The sequence below is a fragment of the Podarcis pityusensis genome (assembly GCF_964106645.2).
Source record: "Podarcis pityusensis genome assembly, chromosome: 10".
In the NCBI taxonomy this organism is placed as follows: domain Eukaryota; kingdom Metazoa; phylum Chordata; class Lepidosauria; order Squamata; family Lacertidae; genus Podarcis; species Podarcis pityusensis.
Window position 1 is genome coordinate 67,576,537 of NC_138035.1, and position 15,555 is coordinate 67,592,091.

Consider the following 15,555-nt stretch of genomic DNA (forward strand, 5'->3'; position numbering starts at 1 on the left):
ACTGCCTTGCACTCAACATTTTTGGGAAAGGCAATATATACAAACAGATTAGCAGAACTAGCACACGTTGTTGTCATTTAGTCGTGTCCGACTCTTCATGACCCCATGGACCAGAGGATGCCAGGCACTCCTGTCTTCCACTGCCTCCCGCAGTTTGGTCAAACTCATGTTGGTAGCTTCAAGAACACTGTCCAACCATCTCGTCCTCTGTCGTCCCCTTCTCCTTGTGCCCTCCATCTTTCCAAACATCAGGGTCTTTTCCAGGGAGTCTTCTCTTCTCATGAGGTGGCCAAAGTCTTGGAGCCTCAGCTTCAGGATCTGTCCTTCCAGTGAGCACTCAGGGCTGATTTCCTTAAGAATGGATAGGTTTGATCTTCTTGCAGCCCATGGGACTCTCAAGAGTCTCCTCCAGCACCATAATTCAAAAGCATCAATTCTTTGGCGATCAGCCTTCTTGATGGTCCAGCTCTCACTTCCATACATCACTACTGGGAAAACCATAGCTTTAACTATAGGGACCTTTGTTGGCAAGGTGATGTCTCTGCTTTTTAAGATGCTGTTTAGCACACATACAGCACCAATATTTCAACCTGTCAAATGTCCTTTATGTAATAAAAATCAATTCAATAAACACATTTCAGCAAAGCAAGCAAAAAGAAGAGTATCAATTATACATCAGAAGAGTGTATATATTATATATAAACTGGGATGTATGTGATAACTCTAATTACTGAATTTAAGAATACTGTTTCCAAAATTTGTGAGCTGAAAGTCTTTCCTTTTACTAATAAGCGTGCAACATTTCTGTTGTTGCCCATTTGCTGAGCTTACATGGACAAAGCCATCTCTTCAAATACAAAACTAAGGAGTGGTTTGCACTGCCTTTCTCCTCTGAGCAACCAGCAGCCTTATAATCAAGGGATTCAAGTTCCTTGTTGGAATACTTGTTTGGCTGGAGTGCCGCAAGGAAAAGGTGGGGTTTTCCGGTCCAAATGCATAGTATGGGAGCAAAGATATTCTAAGCTAGCATTTCTCAAAGTCACTGTGCCTTTGGACGGTGAATGATAAGCAAGAACCAGAAAATGAAGTGTCTCCCATCCTGTAAGTGCAACGTGACATGCTGTACCTGTGTATTCTCTACCTGCCATGCAAATGTTACAGAATACCAAGGTATTCTATGGTAGCACTAGCTGAAACTGCATAAAACAGATACAGGAAGCAGAAAGCCTTTTTAGATCTATTGGTTGTGTATGTTTGTGCAGTCTCTGAATTCACCTCGGGGCACTGCGACATGGATTCACTGCTGTTGCTCATCCATTCTCTTCTCAGCCTCGACATAAATCAAAACACATTTTCATCAGGGCACAGTCCCCACATAGCTAAGTCATTTCAAGACTGCTTTGGCACTTCATCATGGAAAATATTTAGGAATGCACCCCCTTAAAGAGACAGCTGGTTTTCAGTGCATCACTGCAAAACAGTTAACAGCTTCCCCCACAGGCTCTCAGTCCCAAAATACCATTTCCATTGAACATCTCACTTGGTTGAAGGAGGGCAGATAGAACATGCCCTTATAAATCACACTACCTATATTTTATAAAGTATTTTAATATAATCTATGGTGCATCAATTGCTACCTACTTAGATCTTTTCACTCTGTTGGAGTGCATGCTAAAAGAACTTGAAAACTTAACGTGTAAATCATTCGAAATCCAATTTCAAAAGGCCCCATAGATTGAAGATTAGTAAACATTCTACGCTGTATTTGTCTCACCCTTGTGGGATTTAGAGGCTGGAAGATAAGTTCACCCCAGAGTAACTTTCACATGAGAAACCTTTCAAGCATAGTTCTAATTAGCGCAGCTGATTTCTGATAGGAGATCATGCATCTTCATTGACCATATGTTATCTCATAGATAGACAGATGATGATAGATAGATAGATAGATAGATAGATAGATAGAGATATGCTCTTACTTTAGTCAGCGCTAAGCTATCAAGCTGGTTATATATGGGCAAGGCTAAGGCTCAAGGAAATCCTAATCACATGATCTCATTTGCATTTTGGCTGTACTATTGTAGTCATGGTTACCAGGAGCCAGAGCAAGTTTCTTAATGTGGAGGAGCATACCTGCCAAGCTGGCTTTCTTGTCATAGAAATGAACTTATCAACTAGGCACCATGACCAAGCATGGAAATTCCATATGCAGGGTAACAGCTGTTTGGCCCAGCGTAAGGATACTTCACAAGAATAAATGTTTCCTTTTAGAAACCTGTGATCCTAGGCTTGTTTGTGCTGTTTGTAGTTTCAATTAGGTACCTGTTCTCTGAATTCTGCACTGCATGGTTTTAATGGAAAAACTCTTTTCATCGTTCTTCAGCTGCTTATATCTCACTATGATTTATTTTTTAAAAAAATATTTATTTGGTTTTTCAAATTAGAATTTTACATTCACATATCCAACATACAACATAAAGACAAGATTCCAAAGAATCTCCAAGACTTCCCTCCTCCCCTTTGTGGGTCCTATTATTAATCATTTCCTCCTGCATCTTCTATAATAACCCAAATCTTTTACATCTCCATTATATCCAAAATTCACCATTAAACTACAAGTGTTAGTCCAATCCTACTAATGATTTTAACTGTTTACAATGGTTTTTAAGGTAAATTATAAATTTTCCCTATTCCTTATTTAAATTTCGGTCTTCCTTTTTTTAAATATTTTTTTTAATTGTTAAAATAATTCATCATTGGTACACATATATTACAAATATACAAGCATACAAACATACATTTCATACAATCCTTAAAAGTGTTCAAACATACACTCAATCCCACAAATGATTCCTTTTCCCATCACCATCCACCACCCCTCACCCCACCTTTGTGTTAGACTTCCAATCTACTCAACTGCAATTTCTTTCCACTTCTATTACTTTCTTTCACACACCTTCAGCCTAATTTTATACTTCTTTTTCTATTACACATTGTTATCCATCTTATTTTGTATTTCAATATTTGAAACGGAACTTGTTTATTCTAATAGGCGTTCTGATTTTTCGATATGGTTTTGCAAGTATCTTTTAAACTCCTTCCAGTCCCTATCTATCTTCTCTTTTGAGATCCTTCCAATTTCTCCCATTGTTTTGGATATATTGTGGTACTCCAATAATTTGGCAAGCCAAAATTTCGGTCTTCCTGATTTCTGATTCTTCCGGTCATTTTTGCCGTTTTGGCATAATCCATCAACTTAATCTGCTATTCTTCTCTGGTCACGGCTTTGTACTCTTTCCATCTCTTGGCCAATAACATCTGCACAGCTATGGTTGCATACATAAATAGGATTTTCTGCTCCTTTGGGATTTTGATATCTCACTATGAAATCTAATGCATTTGGAAAGGGCAAGGTCCAGTTGTGCAGATACATACACTGACTCTCCAGCAGGAAGCTATTTAACTAAATAACCATTTCCAAAACTCAATTTGCTTGCAAGAGGATTTGATTTCCAGGCTGCATTCCACACAGGCTCCTTTGTCAGCTACATCCGTCACCTCAAAAAGGGCCTTCAAACCTTTGCCAAAAAGGAGTCAGTTCCAACAGAATTAATAGTACTGCCAAGCAAATATGGCCACATGGTCCAGAATCAACATCCAACCTCTAATAGTTATTCTTTCCCAGTAATGTTTCATAAAGTGGTCCCATCACAGTTACCTTCAAAAATCCATCTGCTCATATAGAGAGCTAGCAATCTTATGAAGGGTTTTAGCATAGACTTTTGTGCAATCCTAAGCATGTTTACTCAGGAGTAAGTCCTCCTGAGTTCAACGAGGCATTGTCCCTAGTAAGTGCGTTTAGGATTGCAGACTAAGATTGTAAATTGCTTGGGGTAGGAATTTTTGCTGTGCTGTTGACAATGCTATTTATACAGTGGTGCCCCACAAGACAAATGCCTCGCAAGACGAAAAACTCGCTAGACGAAAGGGTTTTGCGTTTTTTGAGTCGTTCCGCAAGACGAATTTCCCTATGGGCTTGCTTCGCAAGACGAAACCTCTTGCGAGTTCTTGCGAGTTTGTTTCCTTTTTCTTAAAGCCGCTAAGCCGTTAATAGCCACTAAGCCGCTAATAGCCGCTAAGCCGCTAATAGCCGCTAAGCCGCTAATAGCCATGCTTCGCAAGACGAAAAAACCGCAAGACGAAGAGACTCGCGGAACAGATCAATTTCGTCTTGCGAGGCACCACTGTACCATTATTTCAAAATGTATGCAAGTGCTCGGTTATGTTATTCCACATTTAAATACTACTTTTGTTCACTGGGAAGCAGTTTGAAGTTGTACGTATTACACTGGCTAATAATATTAATAATAACAATAATAGCAAGAATTCATTTATATGCCACCCATCTGACTGGGCTGCCCCTGCCACCCTGGGCAGCCTCCAGCAAATTAAAATATCAAACGCAGTAAGATGTCAAACATTAAAAACTTCCCTCTACAGGGTTGCCTTCAGATGCCTTCTAAAAGTCAGACAGTTGTTTATTTCATGGACATCTGATGGGAAGGCGTTCCACGGACCAGGCGCCACCACCAAGAAGGCCCTCTGAACATTTCCATATTCCAAGGAACTGTGATTAGCAGTACATCTCTGCTAGATAAATATGCTCATTTGGATAATATGCAAAGTAGCCCTACGAACAGTCAGAAGAGTAGACCTCAGTGACCTCATAAGGTCACCCTTGATCAATGTTCTCACCAGTGATGCACATTGCAGAGAATAAAGGCTGATTGTCACATGGAATCTGGCATCTGTGACCACGCCGAACATGGCACCGCGTAACCAATGTCACCAACCCGCTTCATTCATATGTTATTGATGCACGCCCATCCACAAGGAGACATCAGCTTTGGAGCCTATATGAAGGCAGCGGCAATTCCAGCTGCTGTTTCCTAGGATACCTGAGTCTCCTGACTATGCATCCCCTTGTCCAGATTAATCTGAATTTTGTGGCAGCAGCTGCATTCTGCCGAGATGCCTGCTTGCTCACCATAAGCATATGTAAATAGCAAAATTTTTAAAATCCTGTCGATATAGAATGAAGCCAGTGGAGCAGAATCGTTGCAGACAATCACTCTTTGGAATCTCATTCGGGCTCTCCATCTCCAGATCTAAAGCTTTCGCATTTTCCCAACGAATCAGATAGGTAGTAATGATTTCTGACCCCACAGGGAAGTTTTATTTAAAAGCTATCAAGCAGGGGGCATAAGCCATCTTCCTCTCTAGCTCATAAGAAAATTGCTTACTCCGTTGCGGCTACTTTTATGTTATCTCTGACGACTCCCGTCTTTTCCAAGTAATAAGCAAGCAGCAGGTGCTGCTGACTTGTGACTTTGCTTTGATGCCACTACACAGCACACAACATACCCCCCCACCTCTCCCCGGCAAATTCATTAGGCAGGATTGCGTCAAAGCACCATGGAATAGCAGGAAGGGAAGCGGTACTCGCGCCCACGCAGAAAAAGGTTTCGCTGTCATCTTGCATCGGTGGCATTCAGGGAAGATACAAAATCATCAAGTCTACTGCTGTTAGACTGCAGATCAGCAGGACGGGCAGTTATTATCTGTAAGTTGAGGCCTGGATCCAAAGAGCTGTGCAACCACTTTCTGCACATCCAGAAAGCTTTGGATCTCAAGTTCTTTGTGCAGATCTTCCTCATGGCAAACCTTGAAAAGCAGTCTGCATGGCACGACCTCCCGGCATATCAAAATAAAAATCATCGTCATGGCCAAACCCTCAGCCTTTGGATCTTGACGCTATTAAGAAGGATCGCTTCTCAGCAATATCTTCATGCAGTTTTCACTTGGTATTTTAGTTCCACTTGTGTTCACTTACACTCGCCTTGAGAAACAAGGGGGAGACCTAATGTTTTACCATATGACGACATTAAAACTTGCTGCCTTCTGGGTAAAGATCTGAGGATTATATGAGAAATGCCATTTCTTGTCCAAATTAGCATGCACAGCTGTAGGCCTCAGATACCCATTTGCAATTTTAAAGTTTTGCTGCCAGGTCTAGGTGGGTGTCTGCGTAGAGAAGACTTCCTAGCTAAGGCAATTGTTAAAAAAATAAATAAATAGACATTTGAATTCTATACCAGCTGCCTTAAAAAGCAGAATATTTTGCTTTTCACAGTCACAATTTGTGGGTGGTTTTAATCGAAGCATGGTGTTAATTTTTGACACTAAAGGCAGCCTTTAATAGGTCAAAGTTAACAAATGACCAAATGCTACATAGATTACTATGGATTTTATGACGTGTCTTGACATTTATCAGTTTAATTGCCATAAAATCAAAAAGTGCTTCAAAAGTGACCTTTTCACATGAAAAGGGGTCTCTTTTTCGGGGTTGTTTTGGAGCAGAGAAAAAGTTAGTTTCAGACCATAGCTAAGTTACCTTGGGCTCTAAAGTTAAGGGTGTTCACTGAAGGAAAGTTTACAACTCCAGGAGCCCATAGCAACATTTTCCTGGGTATGACTGTTTAAAGTTTGCTGAATGAAGGCAAATGCCAAAATCTGAGACTGGTTGACATCATATTGGAATTAGAATCTTTGTGCTGCATCATTCAGCAAGACTTCAGGAGTTTAACCTTCTATGAATTTTACTACCACTTAGGAGAGGTAAGTGTCATTTTGCGAAACATATTCACACAATTCCTTATCAGGTTCTGTCACAGCAGTTTCTTGACAACGTTCTTTAAAACTCTGTCAAGCACAAATAAAACCCCAAGAAAGATTTTGTAATCAAGTGCCTCACCTTTATTTTTGTTCATTTACAATTGTCAGACAATTCTTTAATAAAGATATTTATTCTTATGTAGAGAGACACTGAACTTTCAGGAGGGTAATTTGAACATAAAAACATTCAACTGTGTAGCACTACATTGTCATAAAATGTACACCACTTTTTATACATTATAGGCTTGGTTGGTTGAGCGACAAAACGGAATTAATGTTAAATGTGGAGGGAGGGGAGGATGACTGATTCAATACATGCCTTTCTGATGTGATAGGCAGAATTCCTCACGTGTTATTTCACCACCCAAATTTCACACGGCGAGGTGTTTACCTAAAAATCACCTGCATGTGAAAACAAATTCTTGTGATGAGGCATAACTGCTTTTGGATGCCACTTCAGACTTGGGCGGCAGATCGGTGGAGAGATAGGGGAAAAATATGACTGAATATTCTGCAGCAGGGGAGGTAAGACAAATGTATAACTAAATTTTCTTCCATAAAAAGAAAATCCCCGACATCTAGCTTTCTAAGTGCCGGGAACTTTAAAAAACAAACATAAAACAATACAGTACAGTACCAATCATGTACTTAAACATGTTCCAGGACAGAGGCGGCTCTAATACAGATTTTTTTCTTTTATATCAATCCATGTGACCCTTGAAGTAGAAAACATCTACTTCCCTTCTTTGGTATGTTACATAAAATAAAATAAAATGTCAACATCCATTTGGAAAAGACCCAAAGAATATATGTACTCCAACATTATATATTTATATGTAAAGCTTTATAGTTACACATGCCCAGTTCCTGAATGTAATATAGTTTATATTTATTACATACAAAAATTTATAGAAACTAGTTTCTTACACTAATTTTAACTGCTTTGATTTCAAGAGATGCAAGTCAGATTAGGAAATATGTTTTCATATTGTACTAACAAATCTGTTGGCTAAAATATTTTCATATACAGTACTTGGAACAACATTAGCACTTTGTTACAAAACACCACAGTGATTATTATTGGCACATTAAAAACCTTTCTCTATATGAAAATACACAAAATAAATAACTTCCCAATATTTTTCTTATTTTTAAATCTATGTAATTACCTTTAAATAATTTACTCTCCAGTACTGGAGCCATTTTTACCGAGAAGAATATACTTTGCTGATTTCTTACCTTGAAAGCATTATCTCAACTGAAACCATTCTAGGTTACACCAAATGGTAGCTGTACACAAGGCTATTTATAGAAAACAACAATTTTGCAAGAAAAAAAAGGTGACTTGTTTAAATCCAAAGAATAATTCAGGATTATTTTGTCATCAGTAGCTACATTTAAGCTGTCAAAGTTACCCGCAATAACACACGTTTTAATAATAAAAAAACCCCATAAAACACATATTGTAGCCTCACTGCTTCTGGCCTGATGCACATCCAGAAAAGAGGCAAAAGAAAGAAAAATGCACAAATCAATTGATTAAAGTGCTACTCAGATAATTTATCTTCACATTAATTTTTCAAATACTGATTTCATTGCAGCTTCTCTCACGTTTCTAGAAGTTTTAAGGACTACCGGGAAACACATTTGACATTTAGCGATAACCACGGGCACAGTCCACTGGGAGCTTCACCTATGAAGGGCCATCAAGTCAAACGGAAGATGTACAAAAACAACCATGGGCTCATATCTATAGAATGCAACCAAAGTTGCAGTAACTTTTGAATCACTCGTTTTGAGCTAGTACTGGGTGACCATACCTTGTTGCCCTGGACCTAGCTCAAAAACAAGTCTAGCCTTTCGAAGGGTTGGTGGACAGTTCAGCTTTTAGGTCCCCATGATTACGGGTGACACAATGGACACTCTTCATCCCCCTTCTACTACCGCTGAGAATTAATTTTAATTCCTCCAATCTGAATTGAGTGATGTCAGAAGAAGTCAAAAGAAAAACTCACAGATCCAGAAGCAACAGATCCAGAAGCATGCTCATTAGCTACATTATGTTGCTTAGAGACACTGGGAAGTTACAAGCTGGCCCTTTGACATGCCTTGAAACGATCTCCCACTAGATAAATTTCAGAAAGGGGAGAGGGAAATTGGAAGCGGGGGAACCTGGAGTCCAAACAACCATCAGGCCAAATATGGGCTTCTGCTGTAATTAATGGTGCTCCTTTATTTATTTTTAAATGGGTACTCTTCTGAATCTATCCAATTCTGAAATGTGATGCCACCCCTAGTTTAAGCCAACTCAGTTCTTCTTGGTGCACGATGGTGACTCATTGCTTGGCATGTATGTTGGCTATATGGTTATATGCAGTCTGTAAATTTCTCAACCAGGAGCCACCAAGCTTTCTGGGCCAGTGGGCATTCTTGGAGTTTTGAGAAGGTGCCATGGGCAGCAGGCACAAATGGCTACCGTGGGGACATGGCATAATGGATGCCACATCTCTGAGACATGGGACCAGAAAATGGTGAGGGCATTCAGTGATGAAAAGGGCATCTGCATCAGCTACTACTGCACTCACTCGCAAAGAATTTGTACATCATTTCTGTTCTGAACAGATGGGAGGGTGGGTTGTCCTGGCATCCAATGAAACGTGGGCATGTTTAAAGGACCATGTTTAAAGGGGCATGGTCAATACAGGAGGGGCCAAGCCAGTGCAAACAGGAACAGAGCAAAAACAGCCAACAGTTTCTGGTGTCTTGTGGATTTCTGAGGTCACCGTAGGAGATACTGGAGGATGAACTGGCACCTACTGGCACAAAGTTGGCAACTCTTTCCCAATGCCTGCTTTGAGATCCCCCTTTTTGGTCCTATCTAGGCGAGTTGCTCTATGTCTGAGATGGCACGCATCCTTGTACAAAGCCTTCTATGCTGAATGGGACATAGTCTACTATTTTGGTATATTTACTGAATACATTCCAAACCTGCTTAATGTTCTTTAATCTTTACAGAATTCTCAACGACAACACCTCATCGTTACTAATGGTGGGCATCAATCAATTTGCTTGGCATTTCCCTCAGTGGTCTTAGACATTAAAAACATATTGACTTCCCATTCCTAATGTGAGCTTCCTTCAAAATAAATTCTACATGATCTCCTGCTCTCATTTTCCTCATAACAGTGCTTTCACTGTAATTCACAGGACAATAAAAGTTATGGAAATTAAGTCTGGTGCACATATAACAAGTAAGGCTACTTGCTTTTATTAAGTTCCTCACCCTATTTACTCATGCTTAATAACTTAGTGGGAGGGAGAAGGTATAACAGAAAATAAATGAATATTTTCTACTTAGCTAAATCAGTAGGGCATGGGACTCTTAATCTCAGGGTTGTGGGATCGATCCCCTTGCTGGGTGAAATATTCCTGTATTGCAGGGGGGTTGGACTAGATGACCCACGTGGTCCCTTCTAACTCTACCATTCTATCATACTATGAGACAAATCAAAATCTACCTGAATGTTGAACAAAATAGAAGATATGGATAAACCGGGGCGGGAGAAGGAGAGACAGAATTAACCAACAATCCTGAATTATTATTTTCCAAAGGTGTGTTTGTAACAACAATGTGCTATTTTAGATCATCCCAGAGTGGGCTGCATGGTTTGTGATAAACTTCTATTTAGAGCAATCACCTTCTGATTCAATCAGACAAGCAGCAAATAAGTGTTATTGTCCCAAAGCAGGTAATTAGAGCCATAAGATGGTGACCATACAGTACCAATCATCTGCCTTATCAAATGTGTTCGCTTGGACCTGGACTGGTATGGTCCATTCCACACACAACCCTAGGTGTAGACAGATGCCACCACTCCAATCCTGCACTGCAAATTTTTCTGCCCAAAGGACCTGATCCTCGGACTGGAAACCTCCGTCCACCTGCAGATTGCTTTTGCTAGGCTAAGATGAGTTCTTAGAAGAGGTATTTTAAGATTTCTCAAATACACCATATCTGAAACTACTAACTGTCCTGAAGCACAATAGATCTGAATCAAACAGACCTACAGAAACATGTGGGCATTAGAAAGTTTGAATAAAAGTGTTGTGCTTAGGTATGCTGTCCGTGTTCTGTTACAAATAAAAGTCCTAGTAGAACAGATTGACCTGCTACATTGGAGAACATTCAACATTAGTCATACTTAAGTTACGTCCACCGATTTCGATGGGTCTACTCTTGAGTCGGGCTAAACTACATATCATCTATTGTAATTAAATAGCTGTATCTCAAATATTAAAACTAGGCTTTTCTGACAAAGTTAAGATGTAAAATATAAACAAAAATATGCTGTAAAATAGAAACATTTCTCCTTTACTCTTTGATTATAAACATTCACAGATTCCAAAAATAAAACCCCCAATTTTGTAGGACTTTTTCAAGTAACATTCAATTCATTGTTATTATAAGTAATTCTTGGTACTGTGACTAAGGCATTATTACAGCATAAAGCAACATCAAAAGGAAGACTTATGCCAGCGTGTCTAGAAGGGAAAATAAAGCAATGGAAAAAAGGTGGCTGTGGATTTTGTGCTCTTGTTAGTGAGCTCAAATATACTGCTTTTGGCCTCTAACAGGTAGAGAGAGGGGGGAAATGTCAGGCCTGGCTTAAAAAAAATATACTCCCTAAGAAGATAAAATATGTTTCAGAAAAAGAGATGAGGATGGCGGATGGCTGAACGTCATTTGAGAGAATGTCAAAGAACCAAAATGCTGGCTAATGCTTTTCCGTTGATAAAGACGTCAGCGCAGTCTGGAAAAATAAGAAAGTTAATATAAATGGGAACACTATTTGCAATGCTCAACACATGGGCTTGTGACAAGGTTCTGTCTAGAGCAATCATCTTTTGATCTGATTGGGAGAGCAATGAGCAATTTTTATTGTCCCAAAGCAGATAACCAGAGCCACAGAAGATGAATAGATCACCAATTAAACACCTATATCCTATGTGGCTTTAAGCCCCAACCCTGCAAATTTCTGAGATCAATTTGAAATCTCCTCCTGGGCGTACCTTTCACACATTTCCCCTCAATTAAGGCTTTAGGCAGGAAAACCAGTGAAGGCATATTTAAGGACTGGCCCTATTAAAGGCAGCATTTTGGCACAGACTTCATTATCATTGGACTTTATTGGTCATAGCAACCAATTCCAAGAGGATGTTTAAGGGGCAGGCAGAAACCAGTTTCATCATAAAAGCAGACCAGTTTGGTTTATTTGCCCATTTTTAAAAGGCAGATGCAGATTAAACCCATTTTAAGGCAACACTGTTTGTTTGATGGAACCATACATTTCAAGGTTGAACGGTGGCTGTGGAAAATGTGGGATTGTTCTGGAAAGAGAGCAGCTAGCTTGAAAAGGTGAAGCTCTACACATCGGAGCCTTGAGAAAGACAGCGCTTCCTTTCCATCAGTCCCCTGCCTGAAACTTCAAAAGGTTAAAAGGGCAGGTGGATGTTTAGCAGAAAGAGCCAGTGGGAATGCAAGTCCTCTTTGGGGTCACTCTCATGCCAAACCTCCCATACAGCTTTTCAAATGTGGGTTCTACAAACAGCACTTAAAAATGAATGATTAATTTGCCTTTTAAAGGTATCCTTTCCTGAAGAAAAGTCTTATTTCCTTTCTCCCAGTCACAAAGGAGGATGTATATACCTTAAATGCAATTTGGAAGAGGCTATAAACTACAGATCGGGGTCTATAATATTATCCCCTTAACTGGTTTTTTTAAAAATCCCGAAAGTCTCTTGAGCCAAATGCTATCCAAGGGAAGCAGAATCAGAAGGGGCAGGGGGAATAAGAGGAGACACCCAGTCGACATAGCAGAAATTTGATGGCAGCACTAACTCTTTGATTAGTGCAGTTGCTAACCTAGGCATGTGCTTTTAACTTCTTGTTCTTCTGCAGAACCACCTTTTCCTTAAAGGTAAAGGGACCCCTGACCATTAGGTACAGTCGTGTCCGACTCTGGGGTTGCGGTGCTCATCTCGCTTTATTGGCCGAGGGAGCTGGCATACAGCTTCCGGGTCATGTGGCCAGCATGACTGAGCCGCTTCTGGCGAACCAGAGCAGCGCACGGAAACACCATTTACCTTCCCGTCGGAGCGGTACCTATTTATCTACTTGCACTTTGACGTGCTTTTGAACTGCTAGGTTGGCAGGAGCAGGGACCGAGCAACGGGAGCTCACCCTGTCACAGGGATTCGAACCGCCGACCTTCTGATCAGCAAGTCCTAGGCTCTGTGGTTTAACCCACAGCGCCACCCGCGTCCCTAGCTGCTAACCTAGGCATGTGCTTTTAACTTCTTGTTCTTCTGCAGAACCACCTTTTCCTTAGGCATACAATTATATGCAGGAGGGGGTAGGAGAACTTTGCGGGCTTCCAGAAGTTGTTGGGACTACAACTACCACCATTTCTGACCACTGGCCATGCTGGCTGGGGCTGATGGGAATTTATGTTCAACAACATCCCAAGCGCCACAGGACCCCTGCTCCTGATGTAGGCTTCAGAGTGTTTAGAGTGCTTCACACTCATTTCTGTACTGGAGCCCTTTCGTTCTTACTTTTCTGTGTTTAGCTGGAAGTGAAGGTTCCGCACAGTATTTAATCCAGAACTATATTACCACGCTCTCCTCAATGGCCAAGAGTCCTCTGTAGGGTTTATCCATGAGCAAGTTTCATTCAATAAAAGGTGCTCAACCAAGTTAATGGAAAGTTTCCTGTACACAGGTCCTGCCTGTTTGTTCGATCTTTTGGAGGGGAATAGAGATGAACATTAGTTGCTCCAATGGTGCTTTCCATTCTTTGGGGAGGGCAGAATAAGGGGAAATAAATGGGCGTTAAGAAGCTCTGTGTATCTGCCCCCTCACCCTTTTTATGGTAGAAGTTCTAGCCCACCCATAGCTTCATAAAGGAGAAGTGGCTTCATGAAGGGATCAGCTTTTGTCAAATTTTACCAGGTTCAAGGAAGCAATGTGCATGGATCTGCTGTTGAACAAAACAGACTGCTACCCAGAATTGCCCGTGTACAGTTGTGTTTCAAGCAACCACCCACAACACTACCCAAGAGAGAATGCTAAAAACCAGCGCCAAAATTCTCTGCAGACCTGCCCTGTGGCTGTTCTCGGGGGTCCCTTGTGCAGAGCAATGGTCGTAAAACAGTGGCAAGTTATTACAAAGACAGGCATGCCCAAAGGAAGGAAGGAAGCAACCCAAAGGGCTGCAACACCCTGCCTTCTCCTTGCATACAAATGAATCTACTTTTGAAAGAAGTAATAATATTAAATTACAATTTCCACAGCAGGCAGCCGATTTCTCTCTCCCGCTTGTTTTGTAAGAGGCTGAGCACTTTTGTATCAACCCTCAGTTGCCAGGTAACCGTACTTTAATGATTCATCTGGTTTCTGAATAGCTGTTCTTTTTCACTTTTTTCAAGTGGGACAAAAATGCATGGTATATCATCAATTGAGTTTGGTATCGTCATTCCTAGGACCTCAGACATACACCCACCTGGAATGTTTGTATCCTCCCAGAATAAATCCCTCCCCCTCACAATTGTCCCATTATGACTAATTGAAAGATCAATGTCCTGTTTTGCTGTATTCGTCTCAAATGACATGGTTTGGAACAGGAAAGTGAAGCTGGATAAGACAGTAGAAAGGAGAACCAGACCAGAAGCAGGGCAGTGAGGTCATCAAGAACAGCTCCTTCACCACCACCCCCTGCCAAAAACAACACCACCCCGGCTTGATTAAATACACCAGCAGCTGAAAATCATTCCACATCAGAAGCATCATTGTCAGAAAGATGGTAATTACTTCCCTTCACCCGGATATATTCAATATACCTCCCGTCATCTGAATCTGAAATGCCACATGTACACAGTGAGTTCTCAAATAAGCATTCAATTTCCTCCAGTTTCTTCCCTTTCGTCTCAGGAAGGCAGCCGTAGAGGAAAATGAGTCCCACAAAAGCAAATCCCGCATAAAGGAAGAATGCTCCTGCAATACAAACAAACAAACAAACAAACAACCCCCCAGACACAGAATTAATAGAAAGTTTTCCTCTAAAACAAAATACAAGGTCACAACAATAAAAGATCTACTATGTATCTTAGCAAAGTTAAAGTGAAGGTTTCAGAAACAAGTAATTATTTTAATATGCATTCAAATAATTATATTGGTCAAGACTCCAAACATTTGTTTGATTTTTGCAAAACCATGATGGCGTCCCAATAACCCTCAAATCTCATTTAAAATTTCTTTAGTAAAGAGACTTGCTAAAGAATGCAAGTTACCACAGAAAGAGACTGGGGGAACTCAGTAATATGGGTTTTTGGGGAAAGGGCAAAGCTATCAGCTAGATTATGGGACGCGGGTGGCGCTGTGGGTTAAACCACAGAGCCTAGGACCTAGGATCAGAAGGTTGGTGGTTCGAATCCCCGCGATGGGGTGAGCTCCCATTGCTTGGTCCCGGCTCCTGCCAACCTAGCAGTTTGAAAGCACATCAAAGTGCAAGTAGATAAATAGGTACCACTCCGGCAGGAAGGTAAACGGCGTTTCCATGTGCTGCTCTGGTTTTCCAGAAGTGGCTTAGTCATGCTGGCCACATGACCCGGAAGCTGTACGCCAGCATCCTTGGACAATAAAGCAAGATGAGCGCCGCAACCCCAGAGTTGGTCACGACTGGACCTAATGGTCAGGGGTCCCTTTACCTTTATCAGCTAGATTACAAGCAGCATGACTTGAAGGACTCAGGAATGTGTCCCCAGA

The 15,555-nt window shown here is 40.9% G+C and overlaps 2 protein-coding genes across 3 annotated transcripts in view; both read right to left on the reverse strand.

Moving 5' to 3' along the window:
• Positions 1 to 6,521, reverse strand: part of ABCD2 (ATP binding cassette subfamily D member 2) — a 99,867-nt gene extending 93,346 nt beyond the window's left edge. The window contains exon 1 of the mRNA XM_081023610.1: positions 6,452 to 6,521. The gene's annotated coding sequence lies outside the window, so the exon portion shown is untranslated. The remainder of the gene's footprint in view (positions 1 to 6,451) is intronic.
• A 269-nt stretch (positions 6,522 to 6,790) lies between these two features.
• SLC2A13 (solute carrier family 2 member 13) overlaps positions 6,791 to 15,555 on the reverse strand; it is a 111,111-nt gene continuing 102,346 nt past the window's right edge. The window contains exons 10-11 of one of the 2 annotated variants that reach the window (XR_013991152.1): positions 7,188 to 14,784; positions 6,791 to 7,153 (exon numbers count right to left, since the gene is read on the reverse strand). Coding sequence is in view for 1 of the 2 variants with exons in the window: in XM_081023661.1 (XP_080879787.1) it covers positions 14,558 to 14,784 (227 nt within the window). In the remaining variant the exon portion in view is untranslated. Of the gene's footprint in view, positions 14,785 to 15,555 lie in introns of both variants that reach the window. The other variant, XM_081023661.1, reaches the window with a different exon arrangement.